Source organism: Equus asinus, chromosome 29, assembly GCF_041296235.1.
Source record: "Equus asinus isolate D_3611 breed Donkey chromosome 29, EquAss-T2T_v2, whole genome shotgun sequence".
NCBI lineage: Eukaryota > Metazoa > Chordata > Mammalia > Perissodactyla > Equidae > Equus > Equus asinus.
Window position 1 is genome coordinate 21,762,709 of NC_091818.1, and position 26,005 is coordinate 21,788,713.

The following is a 26,005-nucleotide window of genomic DNA, read 5'->3' on the forward strand; positions in this document are numbered from 1 at the left end:
GGGCCCTACGCTATTTCTGAGAACTCAGTGAAGAGTCCCCGTACACAGAACCCCCTATGGAACACGACTGAACACCTGTCTGGAAGCCTGTGGGGAAACAGACGGTGTTACGAACGAACGAATAGTTGCTCTGTGCTTCCTGTGACATCGCGAAGTGGCTGCTAACAGCCCTTCCCGCTCGTGACCTTAGTTCAGGTAAAGCTTTCCCGCCTGGTGGAGGGAGTCGGGCCCAGCGCTCGAGGAAGGAGGTTGAAGAGCCCCGTTTCCAAGGAGAGGACGAGCGGGGCGCAGGGGTGCGAGCGCAGGGTCCCCTCGCCTGGCGGCGGCCGAGGGCCCAGCTGGCGGGCCCCGGGGACGGGCGGGAGCTCGGGCTCCGTGCACTGGGCGCCGTGGCGGGGCGGCCGCGGAGGGCGGGCTCCGAGCTCTCCTCCGCCGGCCGGCGACGCCCTGCGCGCAGCCGGGGCGCCGGGTGTTTACCTCGCATCCTAGCAACCGGCTGGCGCGCGGAGCGGCGGGGCACCGGGCGCGGACGGGGCGCTGCAGGTGAGTGCGGCCGCGGGTGGCGCTCCCGGGCCCGGCCCTGCCGCCCGCGCTCGGCCCGCGCTGGGGGTCTGCAGCCGTCCGCGTGGCTCGAGGGACCGGGGCCGGTCTGGGGTCCCGCTTCTGTCCCCTTCGCCGCCTTGCCTTCGCTTGGGCCCGCGATCTGCCCCCTCCTCCCTCCCTCTCTCATCTAGCCGCTGCCTCCCCGCCTCTGCTAGGCCTGGGGACCTCCTGCTCCTTCGCCCCCGCGCCCCCCGTCCACCCTGCCCGGACCGCATCTCCTCCCTGATCCGTTCTCTCTACTTCACCGGCCGCCTCCCTGTCTCTCCCTCGCCTTTCTCCTCCGCCCTCGCAGCTTGCCTCCTCTCTCTCTCTCCTGCCTTCGCTGCCTGCCCCTTCCCGCCTGTCCCACACCTCCTCAACCCTGCAAACTTAGCCGACAGCTCCTTACTCTTGTGCCGGGCCAGGTGGGTGCCATCATCGCGTGTCTTTACACAGGTTTTGAGTTTAGTTTGATTCAGAGTCCTGTTCATGTCATTCTGAAATTTTAATTGTTCTGTAGGTCTCAGTAGCTTCATCCTTCGCAGAAAGCCGCGTGTGCACCGACTCCCAGTCGATGTTACCAGCCGCGTTTCTAGATCTCGGAGTGGATGCTTCCCTTCCCGTAGCCTATTAAGAATTCGATTTTGCTTCTGCTCAAGTGTTATAGAAGTTATTCACGAATGGGTTTCATTTTGTCAATGATTCTGGAAGCAAATTCTATTATATCTATTTGATTGTTAGCGAAAATGAGTGCAAAGTAATTCTCAATTTACATAAACATGCGCAAAACCTTTTTTCCTTTTAATCGTTAAACTTTTAAAAAATCTTAACTTTACTTCAAAGACATGTATTATGTATTCACAGGTCTTCATTGTAACCACGATTCTTAGGCCAAAACACTCATGGCTTGGCAATGGGTGGAACCTGGGGAGCAGCCTGTGTTGATAAAAAGTGTCAGTTTTGGTATTGCGGCCTCGTTTATGCTGACCATTTTTGAACACCACTCGAATTAGTGGAATAAATGCTGTAGCTTTGGTTCTCTTGGTAAATTAAGAAGCCATCGGAAATTTCTCGTACTTAAGATGAAAAAAACACTGTATTACCCTGTTTTCTTTTTAAAACTCATTCAGTTAGGCCTGCAAAGCACTTCTCTTTTAATTTTTTTCACCTTTTTGTACATGGTCTCCTCTTTGGGATTTTGTTGCACTTTTTTTCCCCCTAATAGTACTGTATTTGCCTTCTGGATGGTCATAAGCCCCCCTGAGGGTTTCTTAGGCCTTCTCCTGACCAGCCTTCTCCAACCAAGCCTGTGCATTGCTGCAGCTGCTGGTTTACTAGATGCAGAAAAGCAATTCGAGAGATTCAAATATGTTACACTTACATTTGTATAAAAATTTATCATAATGAAAAGAAGAATTTTTTTGCATTTATTAGCTCTTTTTTAAATGTCTTCTAGGAAGTTGCTATATGGTGTGTTGACTGCTGCAGTCTTACGTAATATATGTAATTTCGCATTTTTCTTTAAAAGAGTGCTAGAAGTGATGTACACACTATAGCTTTATAAGAGCACCAAAACAGTTGTTACGCTTAAGATTAAAAACAAACAGAACTGTCCACCTAAGCCTTTCTGTATAAGATAAAGCTATTTGCACTTATTCTCAGTTTGCACTTATTCTCATAATATTGGGAAACTCAAGAGTGTTGGACATAAACATTAGTCCATGCTTATGTATTTGGAATCTAGCAATAAAAACAAAACCCTAGAATACTAAAATCAATGCACTGAGCAAATTTGTACCCTAATTGTATACATTTTATTTCACTAGCACTTTTATATATAAACATATAAACACTTTTCTATATAATCATATATACATATATATGTGTGTGTGTATCTATATATATCTCAGTTGTTCTCAACCCTATCTGATCCAATATTTGTTTTTTGGAACAAATATTTTGTAATGCCCGCTTTAGTATCCTGAAATCAAAATCACAGGTAATCATCCTACATATGTGTACAGTTTTAAATATCAATAGAGCTCTAACTATAAAATGAAGGAAAATAGTTGTAATAAAATACCAGGATGTAAATGCTCAGGTGCCACTACACTGGAATATATGCTGAAGTAGTCAGATGCTCCAGCGTTACATAGAATTACCGTGACTGCAGGGGCTCCCAGTGCAGGCTGATACAGGTGTTGAAACTTAGATTGTGTGACTAGTAGTGCCATCAATGGTGTGGTTCTCCAAAATGCTGAGCTCTTGGTAAAGCTCCACATAAAATGGAGTATGTGCAATCCTCCTTTGATTTGTATGATTATTGCAATCCTGGAAAATTCAGTGTATATTAACACTGTGAAAAAAATACTTGGTGGTTATTTGTAAAGTGAAGGTTCTACGTGTGGGTATTATTTACCTGAAGTTTTTCGCTTCCTAGATGCCTGGAGATTGCAGCATAATTCTTCCGTCTGGGGGACTGTCCTGCACATTGCAGGACATCTTGCATTCTTGGTCCTCATCACGAAATGCTGATGATGTCCCCTTCCTATCATTTTGGTAGTGAATTCTCTGTACAATACCTCTGTACTGCCTCTCAGCAGCCAGTACTGCCCCATTGAGAACCACTCATCTGGATGTCCCTGTTACTGGATTTCAAGATGTAATGCAGTACAGAAAAATCTTCAAGTCGTTTCTGTAGAATCTTGGTACTTCTGAGCTTTTGTCATAATGATGGAGGAAAAAGCTAATTATATTTTATATTTAACTTTATAACCATTCTTCTGATGTTCTGGAAGAAAGGTTTTAATGGTCAGTGTTATTACCAATGAGTAAACAAACAAATCTAGATTATTTGAAAAAAATCTTAAATATCCACAGTGAGTTACTGTCAGAACTTGTTTTCTAAGTTGGCACTTATTTAATGTTACAGATATGTTATCTTTTTAAAGATCCTGTTTTAAAGACTAGTTTCTGTTTAGCCAAAGTAAAATTTATTTCATTTGAATTTGTTTTAAATTTTAATGCTAGATGCTTTTGATAACCAATTTAGAAAAACAGGCTAAGAGATTCTCATTTGTTCTTACATCTCTCACATTTGCTTTTAAGAAACTTATGGATTACAATAAAATGTTCTGAGCAGGGTATATGGACAGAGAGTACACTATTTGAATTGCTCAAAAATTCTGGTTAATTAGGATCAATATGTGCTATACCAATTTTCAGAAAAAATTATAGTATTTCATATTAATGTTCTTATTCTATTTCTTATTAATGCAGCAGGTACTTCGGGAACACACAGAGCTCTTAGAATCGTGTTCATCAGTTATCATTGGGCAGATGCAGATATGATGACTATAAGAAAGTCAGGATAACAGAATTCAGTTTAATAGCATAATTCTAAACAATGCGCGGCCCAGCTCAAAAGAGCATTTCTCACTTAACCTCCAGCCCCAGCAGAGCTGTGAACCAAAGCCTTGATGCCAACCTCCCCGAATTCTTTTTCCCACTCTTGGAGTTTTCTATTTCCGTTTTCTGCCCAGTTCTTTTAATTTTCTCTCTTATGCCCGGGGAAATGAGAAAGAAGTTATTCATTTCAGGGCAGACAGATACTGGAAAATCCTTAGGTCCTAGTCAGTTTTACTTAGGGCTGGCACAGTGAAAAGTAACTATTTTATTGAATTGAAGAGCGATTAGATAATTAAAAAGTCAGTCTCTGAGATTAATAGGCAGAATGTGGGTTGAGTAGTTCTAGCTTAAAATCTTGAAAATGAAAAATGCTCCAGTGAAGAGGTAGATGCCACTGTCTCTTTCTAACTCTTTCTACTCTGGTGCAGTGTATGTGCTGAGCTCGGCTCGAGCAGTATCCGCTCCCATGGGCGTGGCGCTGACCAGGTTGGCTCAGTGGACTGCTGCTGGACGTGGGACTAGAACCTTGGAGACTACCCCGCTAAATGAAGCCATATTGAAAGAAATTATTATGTTTGTGGAGAGTTTTATCTATAAATATCCCCAAGAGGCACATTATGTTTTTGTAGATCCGCTTCAATGGAAAACAAATTTGAACCCCTCAGCGTTTGAATCAGGTTATAGTGTCAGGTAAGCCAGTTAATTGCTTCTAGAATTTCATGTCTTTATTGCACATGTTTTTATCGATCGCTTATAGGTTTGGGACAAGTCTTGTAACCTCTGTGAACCTCAGAAATCCTCTAAACCAGGGATTGCAAACTGAAGGCACTCTGGTGAAATCTGAGGATACTTTGGCCAACACACTATTTATAAAACTTTTAATTTGACTTTCTTTTGAAAAGGGATGCATTCTCCAGGTCACCACACTTTCAACATTTGCTATTTTGTGTCTGGCCTTTCCATTCATCCATACGACCCTCCAGACGCCAGTAGGCATGGGTTTTAGACGTCTGGTATAGACAGAATCCCTTCTGGCATTTAAATCTGTCAATTCCTGGGGTGGCGGAGGGAGAGTGGTACTCTTATTTTGCTCAATATAAGAAAGCAACTTCTTAACAATTAGCATGGTCCTTAAATGAGAACCTTCCAAATCTGAGATTATAAAAAATCCTGCCTCCACCTCAAATTTGTCTCTTTTGAACATAGCTAAACACTATATATTAATAGAAATTACAAACGTTTATATAAATATATGTTATACTTATATATAATATATTATAATTACATATGATAAATATATATAAATTCATATATAAATTTTTTTTTGTCTTGGCGAGCCTCAGTTTATTTTCCACTTCAGGCATTCTGATCCTCTCTTCTACAACCATGTTTCTCTTTGATTTTGCCTATGAACTTTTAAACTCTAACCTCATCCAAAACAATTCCCTAACTAGCCAAAGCTTCCTATAGATGCCTTTTCCGTTTTTTCCCTTTGGGATTATTTCTGAGAATAAACTCAGAGTTTCGTTTTCAGAACTGCAAAACCCTTCTGGAATGCCTTTCACAAGCTCTTCAGTTCTGATATCACAGTCTTCCTTCTCTCTGAAGTTTCTGAAATGTTTTTTAATTGTTTTTGTTTCTAACTGTGCCTCTGGTCACTTTCTGCCAAAGTGCTTCGTTGCTCCCACCTAAATTCAGTGTAGTATCACACATTGTTTTTTCTAACCTTTGAAAGATGAACTCATCTGCAAAATCAATTAAAAACATATGCATTCCTTAGTACAAAGGTGAATTTAAAGCAGGTGTCAGAAGAGTATCGAGACTCTAGTATCTTGCTTCTGGACTAATTTTGTGTTGCAAAGACAAACATGACGTCATCTGCAACTACTTAGGGGGGCTGTTACGTACACGTCGAATGTATCCCTATTTCTCTTTCTCTATCCTTGTCCAATTTCCTTTTGCCTTGTTTCCATTCTTATATCTCTGCACACAATCTTTATGTACGTGTTTCCTCTTACATTTTGAAATTCTGATGCCATGTATGTTTTGAACCAACTACCCCTTGATTGTCTTCCTTCTGTCAAATTTACTGTGCAGCTTTTCTTTGGGCCAACTTTCCTGTCCGGCGTTCTTATTTCTGAACTTTACTGATGATATCTTTGATGCTGGAAGGGATGACAGGGATCTGATAGTAGCTCTTGTTGCACTTGAAGGAAACCACGTCTGTGTGGCTTGATGAAAATCAGATAAGTGCTGGTTGCCCCAAAGAAGGCAGAGGGTACAGCTGAGATTTTGGTAATGATGGAAAATACCAAATGCTTCCATATCCAGGTTTCGACCATACCCCTTGCTCTACCCCCCAAACAAAAGAACTGTCAGCAACCCACAGCCACTTGGTGGTTGCTGCGTTCGGCAACATAAGAAGTGATGCAAACCAGAGACGTCTTCAATGGCCAGACGAAGGTGTTATTAAAACAACCCTGACTACCTCATTCTTTGCCCTTTGAATCACATGCACTCTTCTTGCTCAGCTGCTGGTCCTTCGTACACCATTTATTCCTTTATTTCGAGAGAGGAGGCTGCTCTTTTTCCAGTCAGGATTCAGATCTGTAAGTCCATGTGGATAGCCAAAGGCATCATGAAGGATTTAAGCTTGGAGTCTCTGGACGTGTTTCAACCAAATAGCAATATCCTTGGATGTTTCAGAATAAAGGTAGATTCTTCTTGGGGATATACATTATCTCAGGCCTCTTTGTTCCAAAACGGGTCAGCTTTATCTACACTGAAAATTTCTTGAAGTACATCAGCTACCCCTTTTTGTTGATCTCCGCAGATATTTTTGGGAATATATTTATACTTGTGGCCTCACATCTCATTTGATGTTGTGCATCTCCAAATGCACTTTCTGTAGAAGTTAATAAAAGTTTGATCAGTCTTCTTCTGAATTAGGCTATTTGGCATCTCACGTTGAAACTGATCCTTTAAACACACCCTGAAAAGGTTTTATGTTTCATCAACCGTCTTCTTTGCTTTTGTGCAGATCGTTATTAATTGAATAGATAGGCACTGCACTTTTCACATGTTGCATGATTCATTCTTTTCCTTTAGAATCATTCCCGGTGTACAGCTGTTTATCCTATAATAGCATTTGTCATCATCTCTCCATCTTCAATTTGGAGTGAGGAATATCTCTACTTTCATTTTAATGGAAATCATATGTCTTTTTTATTACCATTTCAATTGCTTTTGTTCTTATCAGTCAGGATAAGATTAATAATCTTCCTGGAACACCTCAGAATGAAGCCCAAATCTGCTGTAAACTAAGGATAAATAACACCACTCAGTAGTGACACCATCTGTTGGTGGTACGGAGAGCTGATGTGCTTTGACTCTCTAGAACGTAGTTCTGGAACTTATAAATTGGATAAGCATTCAGAATCCCTTTGTGAAAATGTTCTTACCTGTTCTTTTCTCTCCTTCTCTGGTAGAACTATAATTTTTGAACCGCGCCTGCTTTAGTATTGCCTGGTTTTAGTTATGAATCTCACTCTGCTGTGTCTCAGTATTATGTATGAGTTGGGACAAAATTACATGCTGGTGAGAGTTCTGTATGTATGAGAAGTCAGGATGCCGGAGCAATGGCCCTCTCCCCCCAGTAACACACACCTCACGCACAGTTCATACCTTTTTGGTCCTTAGTTTTCTGATCAGTATCATGAAGGGCTGAATTTACAGGATGTCCGACCTTAAAATTGTATTGTTTTATGAGACAATAATTATCATATTTTGGTAAAATTTCTAAGTCATGGTATTAAGATCAGTGTCCATAAGCTGTTTGAGCTCTTTGTTTTTCATCCCTGAGAATTACCAAATAGTTTCTCAGCTATTGCCTTATTTCCTACGTTACTGTTGAGACATACATTTATAGAGAAATTACTATGTTCTGGACACTAAACATAGACATTGAGGGTTAAATAAAGAAGACATTTTCCTGCTCTCTTGCTTGATAGTACAAGCTGAGTACTTTTAGCTCCCTTCCCCAATTCCAGTTTCAAAGTCTCTTGATCAGGTCAGTGGATTTCATTTACAGCGCATTCTTCTTGACCCTCAAGAGGTGGGTGTAGTATTTTTCTTTCAAAGAGCTCTTTCTTCCTGTGTTAGAGACTCTGAGCCCAGAAACGAAAGCCTGCTTTTCAACAATCCTCTCTGTAGCTTGCGTTTTAGTGCCTGTTGCTCTGCTCAGTAAGAGGCCTCGGCTGGTAGGAGCAATGAAGGATGTCACCTGTGCCCTTCAGGTCTCCTGCTTTGCACTAGGAGTCTCACCTTCTCAAGTTAAGTAGCTTCATATTGTTGGCATTCAGACAGTCTATAACTTAGTCCTATCATCATCCACTTAGCTCGAGTGGCCAGCCCTGATGCAGGCCTTTAAGAAATCTCCTCAATCCTAAGGACATTATTCCAAAAGCTTTATTTTAGAGAAAACATACATTTTGTACATGATGCACATTACTGGCAAGTCTAAAAATATTTTATTAATTCATTTATTCCTCATATATCATTTAATTCATATAACATATATCATATAATTCATTTATGTCCTCATATATTGAAGACCTTCTGTGTGCAGTTACTATCTGAGGTAGTGGGGATAGAGCAGTGGGCAAGACCTGATAAAAGTCCCTCTGTTAGCTTCCTATTGTTGCTGTAACGAATTACCACACACTTAATGGCTTAAAACAACACTGATTTATTAACTTACAATTCCGGGGGTGAAAAATCTAAAATGACTCTACAGGGCTAAAATGAGTGTTGGCAGGGCTGTGTTCCTTCTGGGAGCTGAAGGAAAATTCATTCTTGCCTTTTCCAGCTTCTGGAGGCCACATATATCCCTTGGCTTGTGGCTCTGCATTACTCTGACCTCTGTTTCCACTGTCACAGCACCTTCTCTGTCTTCACCCTTCTGCCTGCCTCTTCTAAGGACCCTTTTGACTACATTGGACCCACTTACATATTCCAGAATAGTCTTCCCATCTCAAGAGCGTTAACTTGATCCATCTGCAAAGTCGCTTTTGCCGTGTAAGATAACTGATTCACAGGTTTCAGTGATTAGGACATGGACATTGTGGGGGGAAGCCGTTATTCTGCCTCCCACAGTTTCTATCTTCCTGTTTCTTTTCTAGTGAAATAATGTTAGTAGTAGATAGTATGAGTCTGTTAGATTTTCTTCGTCTGACAAATGGGCAACTTTTTACATCTATTTATCTGCATTACAATTTAAAATATGTTAGTTAGATCAGGTCTTCAGATGTGGACAATTTTGCCAGGGGCATCAGTATGTAATGAAAAACGTAGGCAGTTTAATTAACGTGGTAAGTGGTGGAAGTCTATAGAAATATCACTACCATAAAAACATCTTAATATTTTTTAAATGCCAACCTAAAAAAATCATTAAAATGGACAGAAACTCAAATCTAGGAGACCCAATAATTTCTGATCAGGAAAAGCCTGTTTAGAAAAACTGCTTATTATCCTAACATAAACCAAATTAGGGGGTTTGGAGTGGGAAAATAATCCACAGAGGGGATCTAGTTTGTCTTTTTTTCATTTCTCTTTTGTTCATAAACACAGAGTAGCCACAAAATTTCTAACCACTAATTACTGTAGTGTAAAAATTTTATAACTAAAATAACATTAGAAATTCCCCAAACATGAATGGTTCTGTAGAACCAGTGATATTTTAAAGATTTCAAACACAATGTTAGAAAAATGAAAAGAAAAACTGTGATTGAATTCATGTAGGTATTCAAGAAATTTCTTAAAATTTCTTCCTGGATATATTGTGTTGCTCACTATGGTTGCTAATAAGTTTGGGGATTTGAGGGTCTGAGTGTGGGTGAAAGTGGAAGACAGATGATCTTCTAACAAGAGGTGTTTATATTCTCAGTGTTTTATAATGAGACATGGGAATGAGTTGTCAAAATGTCTTAAATTTAACTTCTGCTGACATCCAGGTGACGTTAAACTTTCCAATTTTTTTTTTTCATTTTTTAGTGAAACAACAGTCAAATCAGAAGAAGTTGATAAAAATGGAAAGCCTTTGCTCTTTCTCTCTGTTCCACAAATTAAAGTTAGGAGCTTTGGGCAGCTCGCACGCCTGTTACTTATTGCCAAAAATACGAAGCTTCAGGAAGCACAAGCCTGTGTTGAAGGTGATATTTACACTCCGGTCTGTAATTTGAACTTTTTGAAATATAACCTTGGGGGGAATCATTTGTTACAGTCTCTTGAAAAAGTTTTATTACCTAAAGGTAAAAAGTCGTATGTTCAACTTCATAAAAATGTCATTAATTTTCCTTGGCCGAAATGCTATGTTCATATCAAATTTCTACTTTAAAATAAAAGGCCTAATACTTGACCATGAGTAAGCGTCTAGATTTCTAATTTTAGCCTATGGTTTAAAGAGAGCCTCCTTAGCTTTCGGAGAGACCAGATGCCTGTAGCCTGTAAGGTCCACGTCAGGAGAAGAGATGGATGACCAGGGCCAGCCCCGGAATCCACCCGCCCCCTTGCATACTGCTGTGATGGATGATGATCTGTTTCCTTTGAAATGAGTGTAGGTTCTTCCTTTAGCAGGGATAGTCCATAATAATCTCAGTTTCCATTTGTCTCAGCGCTATTCCATTGTGGACTTCACAGCTTTCTGTGAATAGTTACATTCATTCAGTGGGAAGTACTTTTCCTCTTCATTAAGGATACATAATGCTCTCATTATCATCTAATCATCTAACATGCGAAAGAGGATGTGATTGCCTGCCTGCTGTAATTGTCCTCTAAATATGTCTTATGAGTAGAAATACCAGTAGGTAATGATGTCATGTGGGTGTTTTGCTTCTTTGGGATCATGTGACCAGTGGGTCCCAGCATAATGTACCTGAGTTCCACTTGTCATCATTCTTTGCCGCTATCTGTTGCTATGAGGTAGGAATGTGCTCCTTTTTTTTTTTTTAAGGTGTGAACTTTAAGACAGCATCCTCTTTTTATCACTTGCCTACTCTTCCTTATTGGGCTATCTGTACACCAAAGCTGCTTTCCTGAAGAGGGATGAAATCTTGAGAGCACAGCTGAATTCTAGAAGGTGGTTAATAAAGGCATGATTGTTCATTAAATTCAACGTAATATATAAACTTATTACATAGATTGCTATTTATCTAGTTTGGCTAAAAATGTATCCTTTGCTGCATTTTGTCCTTTCTGTGTGAATTCTAGGTACAACTCTTAGTTTTAAGTCCAATTACCCAGCAATTTGGGAGTCAGTTTTATGTCTTTCTCCAGAATTCACCTAGTATCCCTTGTCAGATGACAGCCTTAATGGTGATAAGTTGAGATGCTCACAAGCAGTTGATTCCTGGGCCTCCTTTCTTTGCCCCTGCCTATGCTTGTGCAGTCTTTCCTCAGCCCTGCGCCTTTTATGCTATTTCCTGGTGGAGTGGCCCATGTCCTGTTGGAGAGTTGATGCCGTCTCTGTCCTTCTCTTCATTTCAGTCAGGTCAAGCTTTCTGAATTAGTCCCATAGGCATTTCCCCTTCTCTGTCCAAATGTGTATGTATTTTCATCTTACTTGAATTCCTCCTTTCTAAACAAGATTTAGACCCTTTCTCCCTCATTTTCAACCATATTTTTTTTACCTTTGCTAAATTCTGTTTTCAGCATCTCTAGGTTCAATTTTCACGTCTACGTCAGACTTGCTGATGAGTCGGTATTTAAGTTTATCACTATAATTTTGATATGTGTGTGAATGCTGGTTAGATTTGTTTTTCCAACACTAAAATCAAAAGGCATTGAGAATATAAGCAGTTTGAACAGGTGGAACACAACTGGCAGTAGATCTGTAGACTGACGGAAACTGCTACTTTGGAAAGCAGGCATTTATGAGTCCTGAGCACCTGTACACAGGTGTGCACGTGGTTCTAGTGATGATCTTCTGAGGAGACCGGTATTTCTCTATCTTCAAATCAATTCTGAATATGTTAATCAAATGCCTGTTCTGAACAATGGCCCTTGGTCAACTGAAAGAAAAAGAATGTCTTGGCCTTTGTCCTGTTAGGGAGATGACATATATAGATGATATTACAGTTCAAGGCAGAACATCTCAAGAGGTATTAGAAAGTTTCTAAGTACAGTAGAATCTCAGAAGTAGAAATTAATTTTTCTTTTTTGCTGAGGAAGATTCACCCTGAGCTAACATCTATGCCTATTCTTCCTAAATCTTCCTAGATCTTGCCCAAATCTTCCTCTATTTTGTGTGTGGGTCGCTGCCATAGCATGGCCACTGAGAAGTGGTATAGCTCCATGCCCCAGAACTGAACCCAGGCTGCCAAAGTGGAGCACACCGAACTTAACCACTAGGCCGTGGGCCAGCCCCCAGTAGAGATTGATTTTAATTGAGTTGATCAGAGAAAGTTTAATGAAAGAAACACATTTAAGTAGACTTTGAAGGATTTGTTAGTTTTTATGTTTCTTGTCATAGAAGACAAGAGGATCATTTTTATTTATTTACTTTTTTGGGCAGCTAACAGAAATCCCATTGCAAAAATCCTGGGCTTGGATTATGATACACTGACAGAAGACTCATCCAAAGTAAATATTCTTGATAAAATTATCAAAGAAGATGATCCTGAAATTGATATGAAGATGAAGATTGCCATGCTGCTTAAGCAACTGGATCTGCACCTACTCAATCATTCTCTAAAACATATTTCATTGTGAGTCTTTTTAAAAAAGAAAACTCTAAAAATTAGTTACAAAAAGTGCTTTCAGAGTTTTAGAAAAAACAAAAGAAAAATAAAGTATGGAAGTTATTGCTACTGATTTAACATTAAATTTTATTGGAAGAAAATTTTGGTTTATTGCGTGGATATTTCTAGTTCTAAAAATTAAAATTTGTAGTTAATATGGCTAAAACATTCTAGTGGGGTTGCACCTAATTCTGAAGACATTAAGTAGCCTTGTTATTTTCAAAGTCTCTTAAGACTATTAGATAAATTATTAAATTATAATGCAAATATCACATAGAGTTGCTAAGGTTTAACTTGCTCATTTTTCTAGTCTTTTCTAGTATTATGGTACTAACAAGAAACAAAGTGAATACTTAAATGAGTATATTTAATGTTTCATTAAACACGGGTCGCTAATTTCTTCATGTTTTGACAGTATTATAGGATTATGACATAGCTAAAATTGACTACAATTTTGTTGTTGAATAATTTAATTGCAATTTTAATTGTAAAAAAGATATTGCTCCTGATATAATGGAATGTTTTCAATCGATTCTGTTTTAAAGTACTTCAAATGAATTTCTAAACCTGTGTTTCAGGGAAATACGTTTAAATCCAGGGACTGTTAAGAACGATATAGAGCTGCTTAAACGTTTCTCAGGAAAAGGAGAACACACAGTCTTGGAATATATCGACTATACCTCAGGTTCTCATCTTCTCAGATTCACTTGATGTTATATATATTTTCATAATTATATTTTCAAAATGCTTCAAGAGAATTGAATATTTAAGAAAATGAAAACTTAAAATTTCGTTCATGTTTGTTTTTTTGAGTCCAACCTATTTTATAAAACTCTAAATTGATTGATGATTGGTTTCAGATTATGAATTTTCAAATGGATGTCGAGCCCCCCCTTGGAGACAAGTTCATGGGGAAATTTGTTACGTGCTGGTGAAACCGCATGATGTTGAAACTTTGTGTGTTACTTGTAGCTCAGAAGGAGTATTTTTAAATGGTGTAAGTAATTTTTTAAAAAACTGTATTGACTTTGGTCCTTAGCTTGCTCTCTGTAAATGCAGGCACGTCTCCAGGATTGAATCCCGATGACCATGGAAAATGAAATACTGTTCTGTGGGATTGAAGCAGATCCCTTTGCCATGTGTTTGCTGGGCCAATCCCAGGTTGTCTCAGAATTAGCCCCAGTGTTCCTCATTGCAGGGCGTTAAGTCAGTCTTCTAAGAAATGGCCTTCAAAGGGACCCATTCCACTTTAGAAAATGAAAATCTCTTCAACATAATCAGTTACACAAGTATTAAAGGAAAAAAAAGGCGAAAAAAGCAACACTGAGGTAATTCAGAAGCAATAACTACAGCTTCTGCCCTAAGAGATGAGGGGACACAGAGAAGACGAGGGTTATCACAACGTGCAGGCCTGGAGGAAGTGCCCCATGAGGCTGGGTCCCAGAATTCTGGGCAGGGGGCGCGGCCCAGCTGTGCTGGTCCCTTAGGATCCCAGAGGAGGGCCCTTGCAGATCTGGGATTTAGACCTCTGAAGAATAGACCCTGCTTGCCTTAGTGAAGGTCCCTTAGGAGCTCAGAGGAGGGGCCCCCGCAGAACTGGGACCCACACCTCTGAGGAATGGTCATTTCCAGGCTCTGCCGGTCCCCTCGGAGCACAGGTGACCTCTATGAAAGTGGGACCCAGACCTCTGAGGAGGGGCGCTGGCCAGTTAGTGTTGGTACCTCAGGAGCTCAGAGGAGGATCTTTGTGGAACTGGCAGAGCTGAGACCCAGACCTTTGAAGGTGGAGCCCCGGTCGGCTGATGATGGTATTTCTGAGGGGGCCCGATGAGCCTGGTTCTGGGACTACAGGGAAAACCCCCCCTGGAAATTGGAACCAACTGTTGCTACTGGAAGCAACTGCCACTGCCAGGGGTGAGGGGCCGTTGCTGGGGCGACTCTAACAGGAACAGTGGACAAACAGGAGGGAGCATGTCCCTTCTCCCTCTTCTAGCCTTTCAGTCTTCCTTTCACTTCCTGCTGGCGGAAGCCCACCTAACCTGGCAAAGGAGAAACACGGTTTTGCAGATTCCCAGCCCAAGTATCACAAAGCAGAGCGTGGATGGGTGGGCTTCGAGCCGAGAGATACGGCACATAGCCTTCTGAATCTTCCGTATTAAAACACTTTTAGTCTCATACCTGTTCACCGAACCTCCAGAAGGAGCTCAGCCTGCTCCTCTGCAACGCTCTGTCCTTGGAGTCTCCAATGTAAATTTGAGACTCACAAGCAAAATTCTGCAGGGAGGACCCGAATCCTTAATGGGGACCCAGCTATCACAGGGCACTGCTTGGACAATTGTCACACCTTGGCTTGGGTTGGTATCAAAATGCTGGTGCCACTTTCTTGAGATTACTCCTAGGCACCTCTTCTGACATGCCTCCTGATGCTTTTCTCATCAGCATGACACCCAGCTTATTTCTGCATAGAGCAGGGGGACAGCCAAAGTAGGATTTCACTTTTGCTTTTTTTTTGATACTTTAGAAAAGTGAAATCTCCAGCCAGCAAATAAGAGACTAAAGAAAAGGAATGATTTTCTTTGACCTTCGAAGGTGGGTCAAGGAGCCTTTCAAAAGTTATTGATCCATATATAAATTTATTTGATGTTATCGATCCACATATAAATTTATTTGATGTGGGAACATCAAAGTAGTCCTCTCAATTTAAAAAAATGAAAGACAAGGAACGTGAAACTATTCAGCAATTACAACAAAGTGATAACAGTGCAGTTCTGTGTGTGTGTGTGTGTGTGTGTGTGTGTGTGTGTGTGTACAGTTATATAACACGCTCCAGTTATCTATGTTTATGTATGTATATATTTGGTTGAGGGAGAAGATTGGGAACAGAAGGGAAAGAGAAAAGAAGGAAGAGAGAGGCCGAGGACGAGGGACAGATGGCAGCGTAGAGATCATTACCCTAGAAAATAAGCCTCGAGCGACTGGGCTGCACACAGAACAGTAGCAGAGTGTGACAAAGAGAAACAGGCTTTTCTGTGGTGACATTCTGATCTTGAGGCCTTTTGTGACTTCATCAAAGGCTCTTGAAGTCATAATGCACTGTCACATTGAAGGAATGTAATGGAGGGGAGCTGTCAGTTCTCAGCTCAATAGCAGAGTGTCCTAGGCGCAGAGAGGAGGTACTCAGTAAAGGCTTGCTGAATGAATGAATGAATGAATGAATGAATGACATTGTTAGGGTGGAAGGGTTTTGCCTATACATTTCATGTATAAAGACTACCACATGGATCCTTTAGAGAAGAAAACAATACATGTGCTTGGGTTGTGGTGTATTGACCGGGGTCTTATATTGCTAGTAAATTAATAATACCACCAACCTTTTTCTCCCAAAGGGCAAAACAGATGATGAGGGGGAAATTAATTATGAGAGAAAAGGTGCAGTTTATAAAGACCTTGTCACATTTTTAAAAGAAAAATCAGCAAAATTTTCAGAAAACATGTCTAAACAGGTAAGTTTTGTAGTCTCTTAAAGTTTCATAACATATTACTGGATTACAACTTCTATAGTATAAAAAAAAGCATAATTCTGCCTATTAGGCACTGCTTTTAATAGACTATTTTTCGTGATATAAGATTAAGTTATAATAATAATATAAGTAATATACATTAAAATTAATGAACTATTTCCTAATTGTAAATATTACATGGAAATGTAATACTTTAAGATTGTTTCTGATTTTCTTTACACAATAGGCATAATATTTCAAATTGCTTTTTAAATAGGACGTTTTCATCTTCCCTTATGAGTAAATAACACTAAGAACAAGGGACTCAGGCCTGTTAATGAAGCCTAGACGTTTCAATTGTATTTATCCTATCTGGGCATCCCATGATTACTACCGAATTGGATTGTCTTAATGAGTGTGTCAGCTGCATGTGCACAAGGACTGTGCTTGTTTTGTGTCTTTCATGGTCTTTGAAATAGTGCTGGACAGAGAAATCAGCCAATGTGGTATTTAATGAAGTACAATGTTGGTTGAAGCTGATGTGGGTAAGAAATGATATGCAAGAAATGTGATGCCCTTAAGCTCCCGCCTCCTTCTTGACTGGGTGTCAGTTCCACAGGCCCCATTTGGGATAATTTGTGAGGTCTTCTTTCTGTCCCCGCTGCTTCTTGAGTACTCCAGTTTTTTGCTAGACTGATGCAGCTCTTGTCTTGGTACTTCTCTTTGTCATCATCCTGTGAATTCTTTTTGTTTCCTGGTGTTTGATCACCTGTTTCCCAGACTCTGGTTTTCCTTTGTTGTTATTATTGTAGCAAAATATATTCACAAAATTCTCTATTTTAACCATTTTAAGTGTATCTTTCAGCGGCATTGCTTACATTCACAATGTTGTGCAACCATTGCTCCTGTCTATTTCCAGATCTCTTTCATCATCCCAAACTAAAACTCTGTACCCATTAAACAATAACTCCCCATTCCTCTTCCCCTTGCTCCTGGTAAACTCTAATCTACTTTCTGTCTCTATGAATTTCCCTATTCTAGATATTTTAGATAAGTGGAATCATATGATATTTGTTCTTTTCTGTTGGGCTTATTTCACTTAGCATAATCTTTTCATGGTTCATCCATGTTGTAGCATGTGTCAGAACTTCATTCATTTTTATGGCTGAATAGTATTTCATTTACATATATACTACATTTTGTTTATCCATTCATCTACTGATGGACACTTGAGTTGTTTCCACCTTTTGGTTATTTTGAAAAATGTTATGAATATTGACACAGGTATATGTTTGAGTCCCTGTTTTCAATTCTTTTGGGTTTATACCTAGGAGTGGAATTTCTGGATCATGTGGTATTTCTATGCTTAACTTTTGGAGGAATTGCCAAATAGTTTTCACAGCAGCTGAACCATTTTAAATTCCTACCAGCAATGTCCGAGGATTCTAGTTTCCCCACATCCTCTAACACTTGTTATCTTCTGTGTGTGTGTGTGTGTTTTATTTTAGACATCTTAGGAAGTGTGAAGTATGGTATTTCATTGTGGTTTTGATTTGCATTTTACTAATGATTAGTGATGTTGAGCATATTTTCATGTGCTTATTGGCCATTTGTGTATCTTCTTTGAAGAAATGTCTATTTAAGTCATTTGCCTACTTAAAAAATTGGGTTGTCTTTTTCTTGTTGTGCTGTAGGAGTTCTTTATGTATTGTGGATATTAATCCCTTATCACATAAAAGATGTGCAAATATTTTCTCTCATTCTGTGGGTTGTCTTTTCACTCATCTTGATAGTGTGCTTTGATGCACAAACATTGTTAATTTTGATAAAGTCTAATTAATAATTGTTGTTGTTGTTGTTGTCTGTGTTTTTGTTAGCATATTTAAGAAATCATTGCTAAATACAAGGTCGTGAAGATTTGCTCCTATGTTTTCTTCTAAGAATTTTATAGTTTTAACTCTTAAGTTTAGGTCTTTGATTCATTTTGACTTATGTTTTGTAAATGGTGTAAGGTAAGAGTCCAATTTCATTCTTTTGCATGTGGGTATCCAGTTTTCCCAGCACCATTCATTGAAGAAATTGTTCTTTCTTCATTGAGAGGTCTTGTCATCCTTATGGAAAATCAATTGACCAGGCGTATAAGGGGTTTATTTTGGGGTTCACAGTTCTATTCCATCAGTCTATATGGAATCTTTATATTAGTCCCATAGTGTTTTGATTACTATAGCTTTGTAGTAGTTTTGAAATAAGAACATATGAGTCTTCAAACTTTGCTTTTATTTTTCATGACTGTTTTGACTATTAAGGGTCCCTTGACTTTCTATGTGAATTTTAGGCTTGGTTTTACCATTTCTGCAAATACACTGCTGAGATTTTGATATGGATCCTAGTGAACCTGTAGACTGCTTCATATAGCATTGTCATCTTAACAATATTGGCTTCCAATCCATGAACATGGGATGTCTTTCCATTTGTTTTTGTCTTCTTTAATTTCTTCCAGCAGTGTTTTATAGTTTTCAGTGTGTAATTCTTTTCTCTCCTTGTTTAAATTTATTTCTTAATATTTTATTCTTTTTGATGCTGTTGTAAGTGGAGTTGTTTTTCTTAATTACCTTTTTGATTGTTGACTACTAGTGTATAGAAATACAGCTGATTTTTGAGTATTGAAATCAGATCTGATTTTTTTTTTTTTTTTTGCTGAGGAAGATTTGCCCTGAGCTAACATCTGTTGCCAATATTCCTCTTTTTGCTTGAGGAAGATTCATCTGAGCTAACATCTGTGCCAGTCTTCCTCTATTTTATATGTGGGTCTCAGCCACAGCATGGCTGACGAGTGGTATAGGTCTGCACCTGGGCTCCAAACCTGCAAACCCAGACGGCCAAAGCAGAGTATGCAAACTTAACCACTAGGCCATGGTGCCAGCCTCAAAATCAGATCTGATTTTTGAGTGTTAAATTCAAAATCAAATCCTGCAGTTTTGCTGAATTCATTTATTAACTCAGTTACTTTTTTTTGAGTCTAGGTTTTTCTATATATAAGGTCATGTCATCTGTGAAGAGAGAGTTTTACTTCTTCCTTTCCAATTTGGATGTTTTAAAATTTATTTTTCTTGCCTAATTAATGTGGCTAGAACTTTCAGGACTGTGTTTAATAAAAGTGGTGAAAGCAGGCTCCTTGTCTTATTTCTGATCTTTGGGGAAAAGCTTTCTGGCTTCCACCATTGAATATGATGTTAGCTGTGGCCTTTTCCTATATGGTGTTTATCATGGTGAGAAAGCTCCCTTTTACTCAGTTTTCCTTTTTTTGATGCACCCCATTATTTTGGTGGAGCTTCCTGAGTTAAAGAGGCACATAGGAGGGAAAAATTGAGGGTTAGCATGTTTTAAAATATATTTATTCTCTCTCAGTTGTTGTTTCTATAATGATAGTTTGAAAATAATTTTTACTTAGAATTTTAAAGGCATTTTTTCCTATGTGACCTGTTTGTTTTGGCTTTTCCCATCTAATGGGGCCTTTAGGGTCTTCTCTTGTTCCTGACGTTCTGTAATTTTCATGATGATATGGTTGGTGCTGGTTTTTGTTTGCTTTTCATTAATGATGATCTAAGTCCTTCAGAACTGGAAAAATATTTTTTGTATGACATCTTTAATCATTTTTTCCTTTCTGTTCTCTCTGTTCTTTTTTTGAAACTTACTAGTTGGATGTTGGTCCTCTGTGATTGATCCTCTGATTTTCTTTTCTCTCATCGCCCCCATCCCCACCATCCTACTTTCTGCAAATATTCCTTTACTTTACCTTCCAAACATTGTATATATCTTTAAAATTTAAGGTCTCATATTTTTAACATTTTTTTTGAGGTGTTTATTTTTACAGATCATATGCCTTCAGTTCTCTTGGGCAAAACTTCGGAGTGAAATGGCAAGGAGTTAAATTACTGGTATACGATAGTTGTATGTTTAACTTTTTAAGCAACTGGTAAACTGCTCTCCAAAGTGGTTGTAATATTTTACATGCATGCTGGCAGTGTATGAGAGTCTCAGTTCTTCTACATACTCGTCAATAATTGGTCTGGTCAGTCCTTTACTTTTAGACATTCTAATAGAGGTGTTCTGGTATCTCACTGAATTTTAATTTGCATATCTTGAATGCATCCTTTCATATGCCATTCATATATCTTAGGTGATAAAGTGTCTATTCAGATCTTTTGCCCATTTTTTTTTTTTATTGGGTCGTTTGGTTTCTTATGACTCAGTTGTGAGAGATCTTTATATATATTATTGGCTTATATATTCTGTCGGATATATGATTTTTAAATATTTTCTCCCAGTTGCTGGCTTGTTATTTCATTCTCCAAACAGGATCTCTCAAAGAGCATATGTTCTCAATTTTGATGAAGTCCAATTTATTAACTTTTTAAGATATTGTTGTATCTAATAAAGGTTTGCTAAACCCAATGTCACAAAGATTTTCTCCAATATTTTCTTCTAGAAGATTTTAAATGATAGGTTTTACATTTAGGTCTATGATCCATTTTAACTTATTTTTTGTATATGATGTGAGATATGAATCAAAGTTCTTTTTTTTCTTTTGTGTGTAGATGTCTGGTTGTTCTAGCACCTGTATTTGTTGATAAAAGTATCCTTTCTCCACTGAATTACCTTTACACCTTTGTCAAAAATCAGTTGTCCATTTATGTGGGTGTATTTCTGTGTCATTCCTCTATTTATCCATTTTTATACCAGTATCACACTGTCTTGATTACTGTAGCTTTATAATAAGTCTTGAAGTCAGGTAGTGTACATCCACCGGTATTGTTCTTTTTGAAAGTTGCTTGGCTATTCTGTGTCTTTTGTATGTGCATTAGAATATTGGAGTCATCTTGTCAATTTCTTCATGAAAAGCCTAAAGAAATTATCGTTGAGATTATGTTGAATCTATAGGTCAATTTAGGGAGAAGTGACATCTTAACAATATTGAGGTTTCCAATCAGTGAACACAGTATGTCTCTCCGTTTATTTAGGTCTTGTTTAATTTCAGCAATGTTTTGTAACTTGCAGTACACAGGTCTTACACATCTCTTGTGACACCTATCTGTAAGTATTTCATATTTGGGGGCTATTGTTAATGGTAGTTTTTAAATTACAGCTCCTGATTGTTTGTTGCTGCTGTATAAAAATGCACTTGACTTTTGTATGTTGATTTTATATTCTGAAACATTACTAAACTCCCTTATTAGTTTGGTATCTGGTTTGTAGATTCCAGAGGGTTTTCTATGTAGATGATCATATTGTCTGCAAATGATCATTTTACCTCTTCCTTTCCAATCTCAGTGCATTTTATGTCTTTTTCTTTCCTTAATGCATTAGCTGGAAGCTCCAGTACAGAACTGAATAGAAATGATCTCTTGTTCCTGATGGTAAAGGGAAAACTTTGTTTCTCGCTTTTAAGTATGATGTTATGTTTTTCACAGATGAAATTTATAAAGTTGAGTAGTTCCCCTCTATTTTCAAATTGTTGAGAACTTTCATTAGGAATGGCTGTTGGATTTCATCAAATGGTACTGCTGTACTTATTGAAATGATCATGTGCTTTTTCTTTTTTAGTTTGTTAACATGTGAATTACATTGATTGCCAAATGATAAACCAACCTTACATTTCTGGGACAAACTTCATTTGTTCAGGGTATATTATCTTTTTAATATATTTTGGATTTAATTTGTTAAGATGTTTTGCATCTATATTTATAAGATTATTGATGTGTAGTTTTCTTTAATCTTTGTCTGGTTTTGGTATTTGAGTAATACTGGTCTTATAGAATGAGTTGGGAAGTTTTGTGAGTTTTTGTAGAACTGGTATTCTTTCTGTCTTAAATGCTTGGTAGAATTCACCAGCGAAGCCATCTGGCCTGAAGGGTTCTTTGTGGGAAAGTTTTTAACTAAAATTCAGTGTCTTGGCTAGTTATAGGGCCATGCGTTTATCTGTTTCTTCTTGAGGGAGCTTTGGAAGATTGTCTTTAAAGGAATTTGTCCATTTCATCTAAGTTGTTGAATTTATTAGTATAAACTTGTTCATAGTATTTTCTTATTAACCTTTCAATATCTGTAGAATCTGTAGCTATTGTTATGTCACTCATACTTGATATTGATTATTGGTGTTTTATTTTTTCTTGATTCATCTGGTTAGAGGTCTATCAATTTTGTCAATTTTCTCAAAGAACTAGCTTTTGGTGTCATTGATTTTTCTCTATTTTTCCTTTTTCTACTTCCCTTTGGTATTTGTTAATTCTTTTCTTCTTTTTACTATAGGTTTCACTTACTCTATTTTTCTAGGGGTTTTTTTTTCATTTTTATCATACATTTAATTTAATGTAGTCATATTTGCATTTATAGGCATCTTGATGATTTCAGATATGAATAATATTTTACTTAAAGCATACACTAAAAATATTCACATTCGTTGAAAGAATTCTGTTAAATCTACCATCAACTATAGAGAAGCTATCTGTGAATGGACAAGGACCTTCAGGGGACATCTCCTGGTGCTAGTAAGTGAGCATCTCACTGGGGACAGGACGATGGTAAGATGTAAGGCAGTCTTCACTTCCCTGTTCCCACCATAATGATTGACATTTGGAGGTGCATCTATTTTTACATCCTCCAGCTTATTTTGGGTTCATATTGCTCTGCTTTTTCTAGTTTTTTAAGATAGCAGCTTAGAGTATTGATTTGAGTTTTCTTCTTTTCTAATATGAGCATTTAGTGTTATAAATTTCCCTTGCAGAACTTCTTCACCTGCCTACCATACATTTTGATATGCTGTATTTTCATTTTCATTCAGTTTGGTGCATTTAAAACAAATTTTCCTTGAGACTTCCTCTTTGATCCATGAGTTATTTAGAATTATGTTGTTTAGTGTACAAATATTTGGAGATTTTCCTATTATGTTTCTGTTATTGATTGTTAGTTTAATTCTATTGTGGTCAGAGAACATACTCTGAATAATTTTAATTCTTTTGAATTTGTTGAGGTTTGTTGTATAACCCAGGATATGGTCTCCCTTGGTGTATGTCTTCAGATGCTTGAAAAGAATGTGTGTTCTGCTTTGTAGAGTGGAGTGTTCTATAAATGTGGATTAAATCGTGTGCTTTTTGGTGGTGTTGACTTCTTCTGTATTCTCGCTGATTCTCTATCGGTTGTTGAGAGAGGGGTGCTGAAGTCTTCTGACTATAATTGTGGATTTGTCTGTTTCTCTTTTTAGTTCTGTTTTTGTATTTGTAGGTATGCATATGCATTAGAATTGTTATGTCTTGATAGATTGACCATTTTATCATTATGTGATGTCCCTCTCTGTCCTTGGTAATTTTCTTTTTCCTGAGTTCTGCTTAATCTGATGTTAATATAGCCACTCCTGCTTTCTTTTAACTAAAGTTTGCATGGTGTATCTTTCTCCTCCTCTTACTTTCAAGCTACTTATCACTCTATTTGAAGTTAGTTTCTTGTAGACAGCCTGAGTCACTTTTTAAATCCACTCTGTGAAGGGCTATCTATTGGTGTGTTTAGGTCCTTTACATTTAATTATTGCTATATTAGGGCTTAAGTCTGCAGTTTAGTTTTGTTTTCTGTCTGTTCTTTCTGTTTTTTATTTTCCTGTTTCTTGTTTTTCTGTGGATTACTTGAACATTTTTTAGAATTCCATTTGATTTATCCATAGTGTTTTAAGTGTATCTCTTTGTATAGATTTTTTTGTGGTTCCTGTGGGTCTTGTACTATATTATACATACACAATTTATCATAATTTGCTAGTTTGATATTTTACCATTTTAAGCGAATATAGAACCATACCTCTCTTTAAGTCCCTTTACTCTCTGTCATTTATAATTGTCTCCATTTCTTCTACATATATTAGTAACTATATGAGAGTGTTATAATTTTTTGCTTCAACATTCAAACATCATTTAGAAAACTCAAGAGGAGAATGAAAGTCTTTTCTATGTACCCACACTTTTGTTCTTTCCAATGTTCTTTTCTTCCTTTCCGATGTTGCAAGTTTCCTTCTTTTACCATCTCCTTTCTCTTAAAGAACTTTTTTCCTGTAGGGTAGTCTGTTGGTGACAAATGCTCTTAGCTTTTTTCATCTGAGAACATCTTGATTTCCCCTTCATTTCTGAAGACTATTTACACTGGATGTAGTATCCTGGGTTGACAGTTCTTTACTTTCAGTACTTGAAAAATTTTGTTCCAGTCCTTCTGGCCTCCATGGTTTCTCATGAGAAATCTGCTTTTATTTTAATTGTTTTTCCCTTATAGGTAAACTATTGTTTCTCTCTCACTGCTGTTAAGAGTTTTCCTTGTCTTTAGTTTTATGGAGTTTGATTATGTGTCTTGGCATGGAATTCTTTGGGTTTATTCTGTTTAGGGTTTGCTCAACTTCTTGAATCTTTGATTTATATCTTTTTCCAATTTTGGGAAAATTTCAGACATTCTTAGAATGCATTTTCAGTCTTGTCTTCTTTCTCCTCTCCTTCTGGTGCTCTGATGACATGATTTTTTTATGGTCCCACAGCTCCTGAGGTTCTGTTCATTTTTTTTTCAATCTGTTTTCTCTTTGTTGTTCATATTGGTTAATTTCTGTTGCTTTGTCTTCAGGTTCATGGATTCTTTCCTCTGTCCTCTCCATCCTCTTGTTAAGCCTATATGATGAGTTTTTATTTTTGTTTGTAAATTTCAGTTTCAAAATTTCTATTTGGTTCTTTTTTTAATCTTCTGTTTATTTGCTGAGACTTCCTAGTTTTTCATTTGTTTCAAGTCTCTGTAATTGCTCACTGAAGTGTTTTTGTGATGGCTGCTTTAAGATCTCAGATTATTCCAAGATGTGTTTCATTTTGGCATAAGCATCTGTTCGTATTGTTTCTCATTCAAGTTGTGATCTTCCTGGTTCTTAGCATGACAAGTGATTTTTGATTGTGATTTGGACATTTTTGCCATTATGTTCTGAAACTTCGGATTTTATTTACATTTTTGTTTTAGCAGGCCATCTCTGACGGCTCACTGCTGGAGGTCTGGGGGTACTGAGAGGTGGTGGTGAAAGTCCAAGTTCCCCACTTAGTCTCCATGGGCAACCCTGGTGCTGTGGGTTGCTTCATTACCACTGGGCAGGGATGGAAGTTCAATCTCCCCACTAGGCCTCTGCTGACACCACCTTGATTGGGAGGGGAAGAGTGCCTTATTACTTGCTTCCCATGGGGCCTCCTTAAACCATGGGGGATGAGCCCATTATTGCTTGGAGGTGGTAATTTTGCTACATCTCTTGAGATGATCACATAATTTTTCTTCTTTAGTCTGTTGCTATCATCATTACATTGATTTTTGAATCTTGAACTAACGTTGAATCTTGGGATAAATCCTACTTGGTCATGATGTCTTACCCTGTTTCATATTGCTGGATGTAATTTGATAATATTTTACTGAAGACTTTTGCCTCTATATTCGTAAAGGGTATCGGTTCACATTTATCTTTTTTTGGTAAGGAAGATTGGCCCTGTGCTAACATATTTTGCCAATCTTCCTCTTTTTGCTTGGGGAAGACTGTCACTGAGCTAACATCTGTGCCAGTCTTCCTTTACTTTGCGTGTGGGGGACAGTCACAGTATGGCTTGATGAGTGGAGTGTAGGTCCATGCTTGGGATCTAAACCCATAAACCCCAACCTGCCAAAGCAGAG

The 26,005-nt window shown here is 38.1% G+C and overlaps 1 protein-coding gene across 2 annotated transcripts in view; it reads left to right on the forward strand.

Moving 5' to 3' along the window:
• The first annotated feature begins 379 nt into the window (after positions 1-379).
• The window catches only part of ODAD2 (outer dynein arm docking complex subunit 2), a 187,137-nt gene continuing 161,511 nt past the window's right edge, over positions 380-26,005 (forward strand). The window contains exons 1-7 of one of the 2 annotated variants that reach the window (XM_014859085.3): positions 380-543; positions 4,419-4,680; positions 10,042-10,199; positions 12,560-12,752; positions 13,364-13,470; positions 13,646-13,782; positions 16,172-16,288. In XM_014859085.3, the coding sequence (XP_014714571.3) occupies positions 4,457-4,680; positions 10,042-10,199; positions 12,560-12,752; positions 13,364-13,470; positions 13,646-13,782; positions 16,172-16,288 (936 nt within the window). In that variant the 5' untranslated portion in view covers positions 380-543; positions 4,419-4,456. Of the gene's footprint in view, positions 1,008-4,418; positions 4,681-10,041; positions 10,200-12,559; positions 12,753-13,363; positions 13,471-13,645; positions 13,783-16,171; positions 16,289-26,005 lie in introns of both variants that reach the window. The other variant, XM_044762470.2, reaches the window with a different exon arrangement.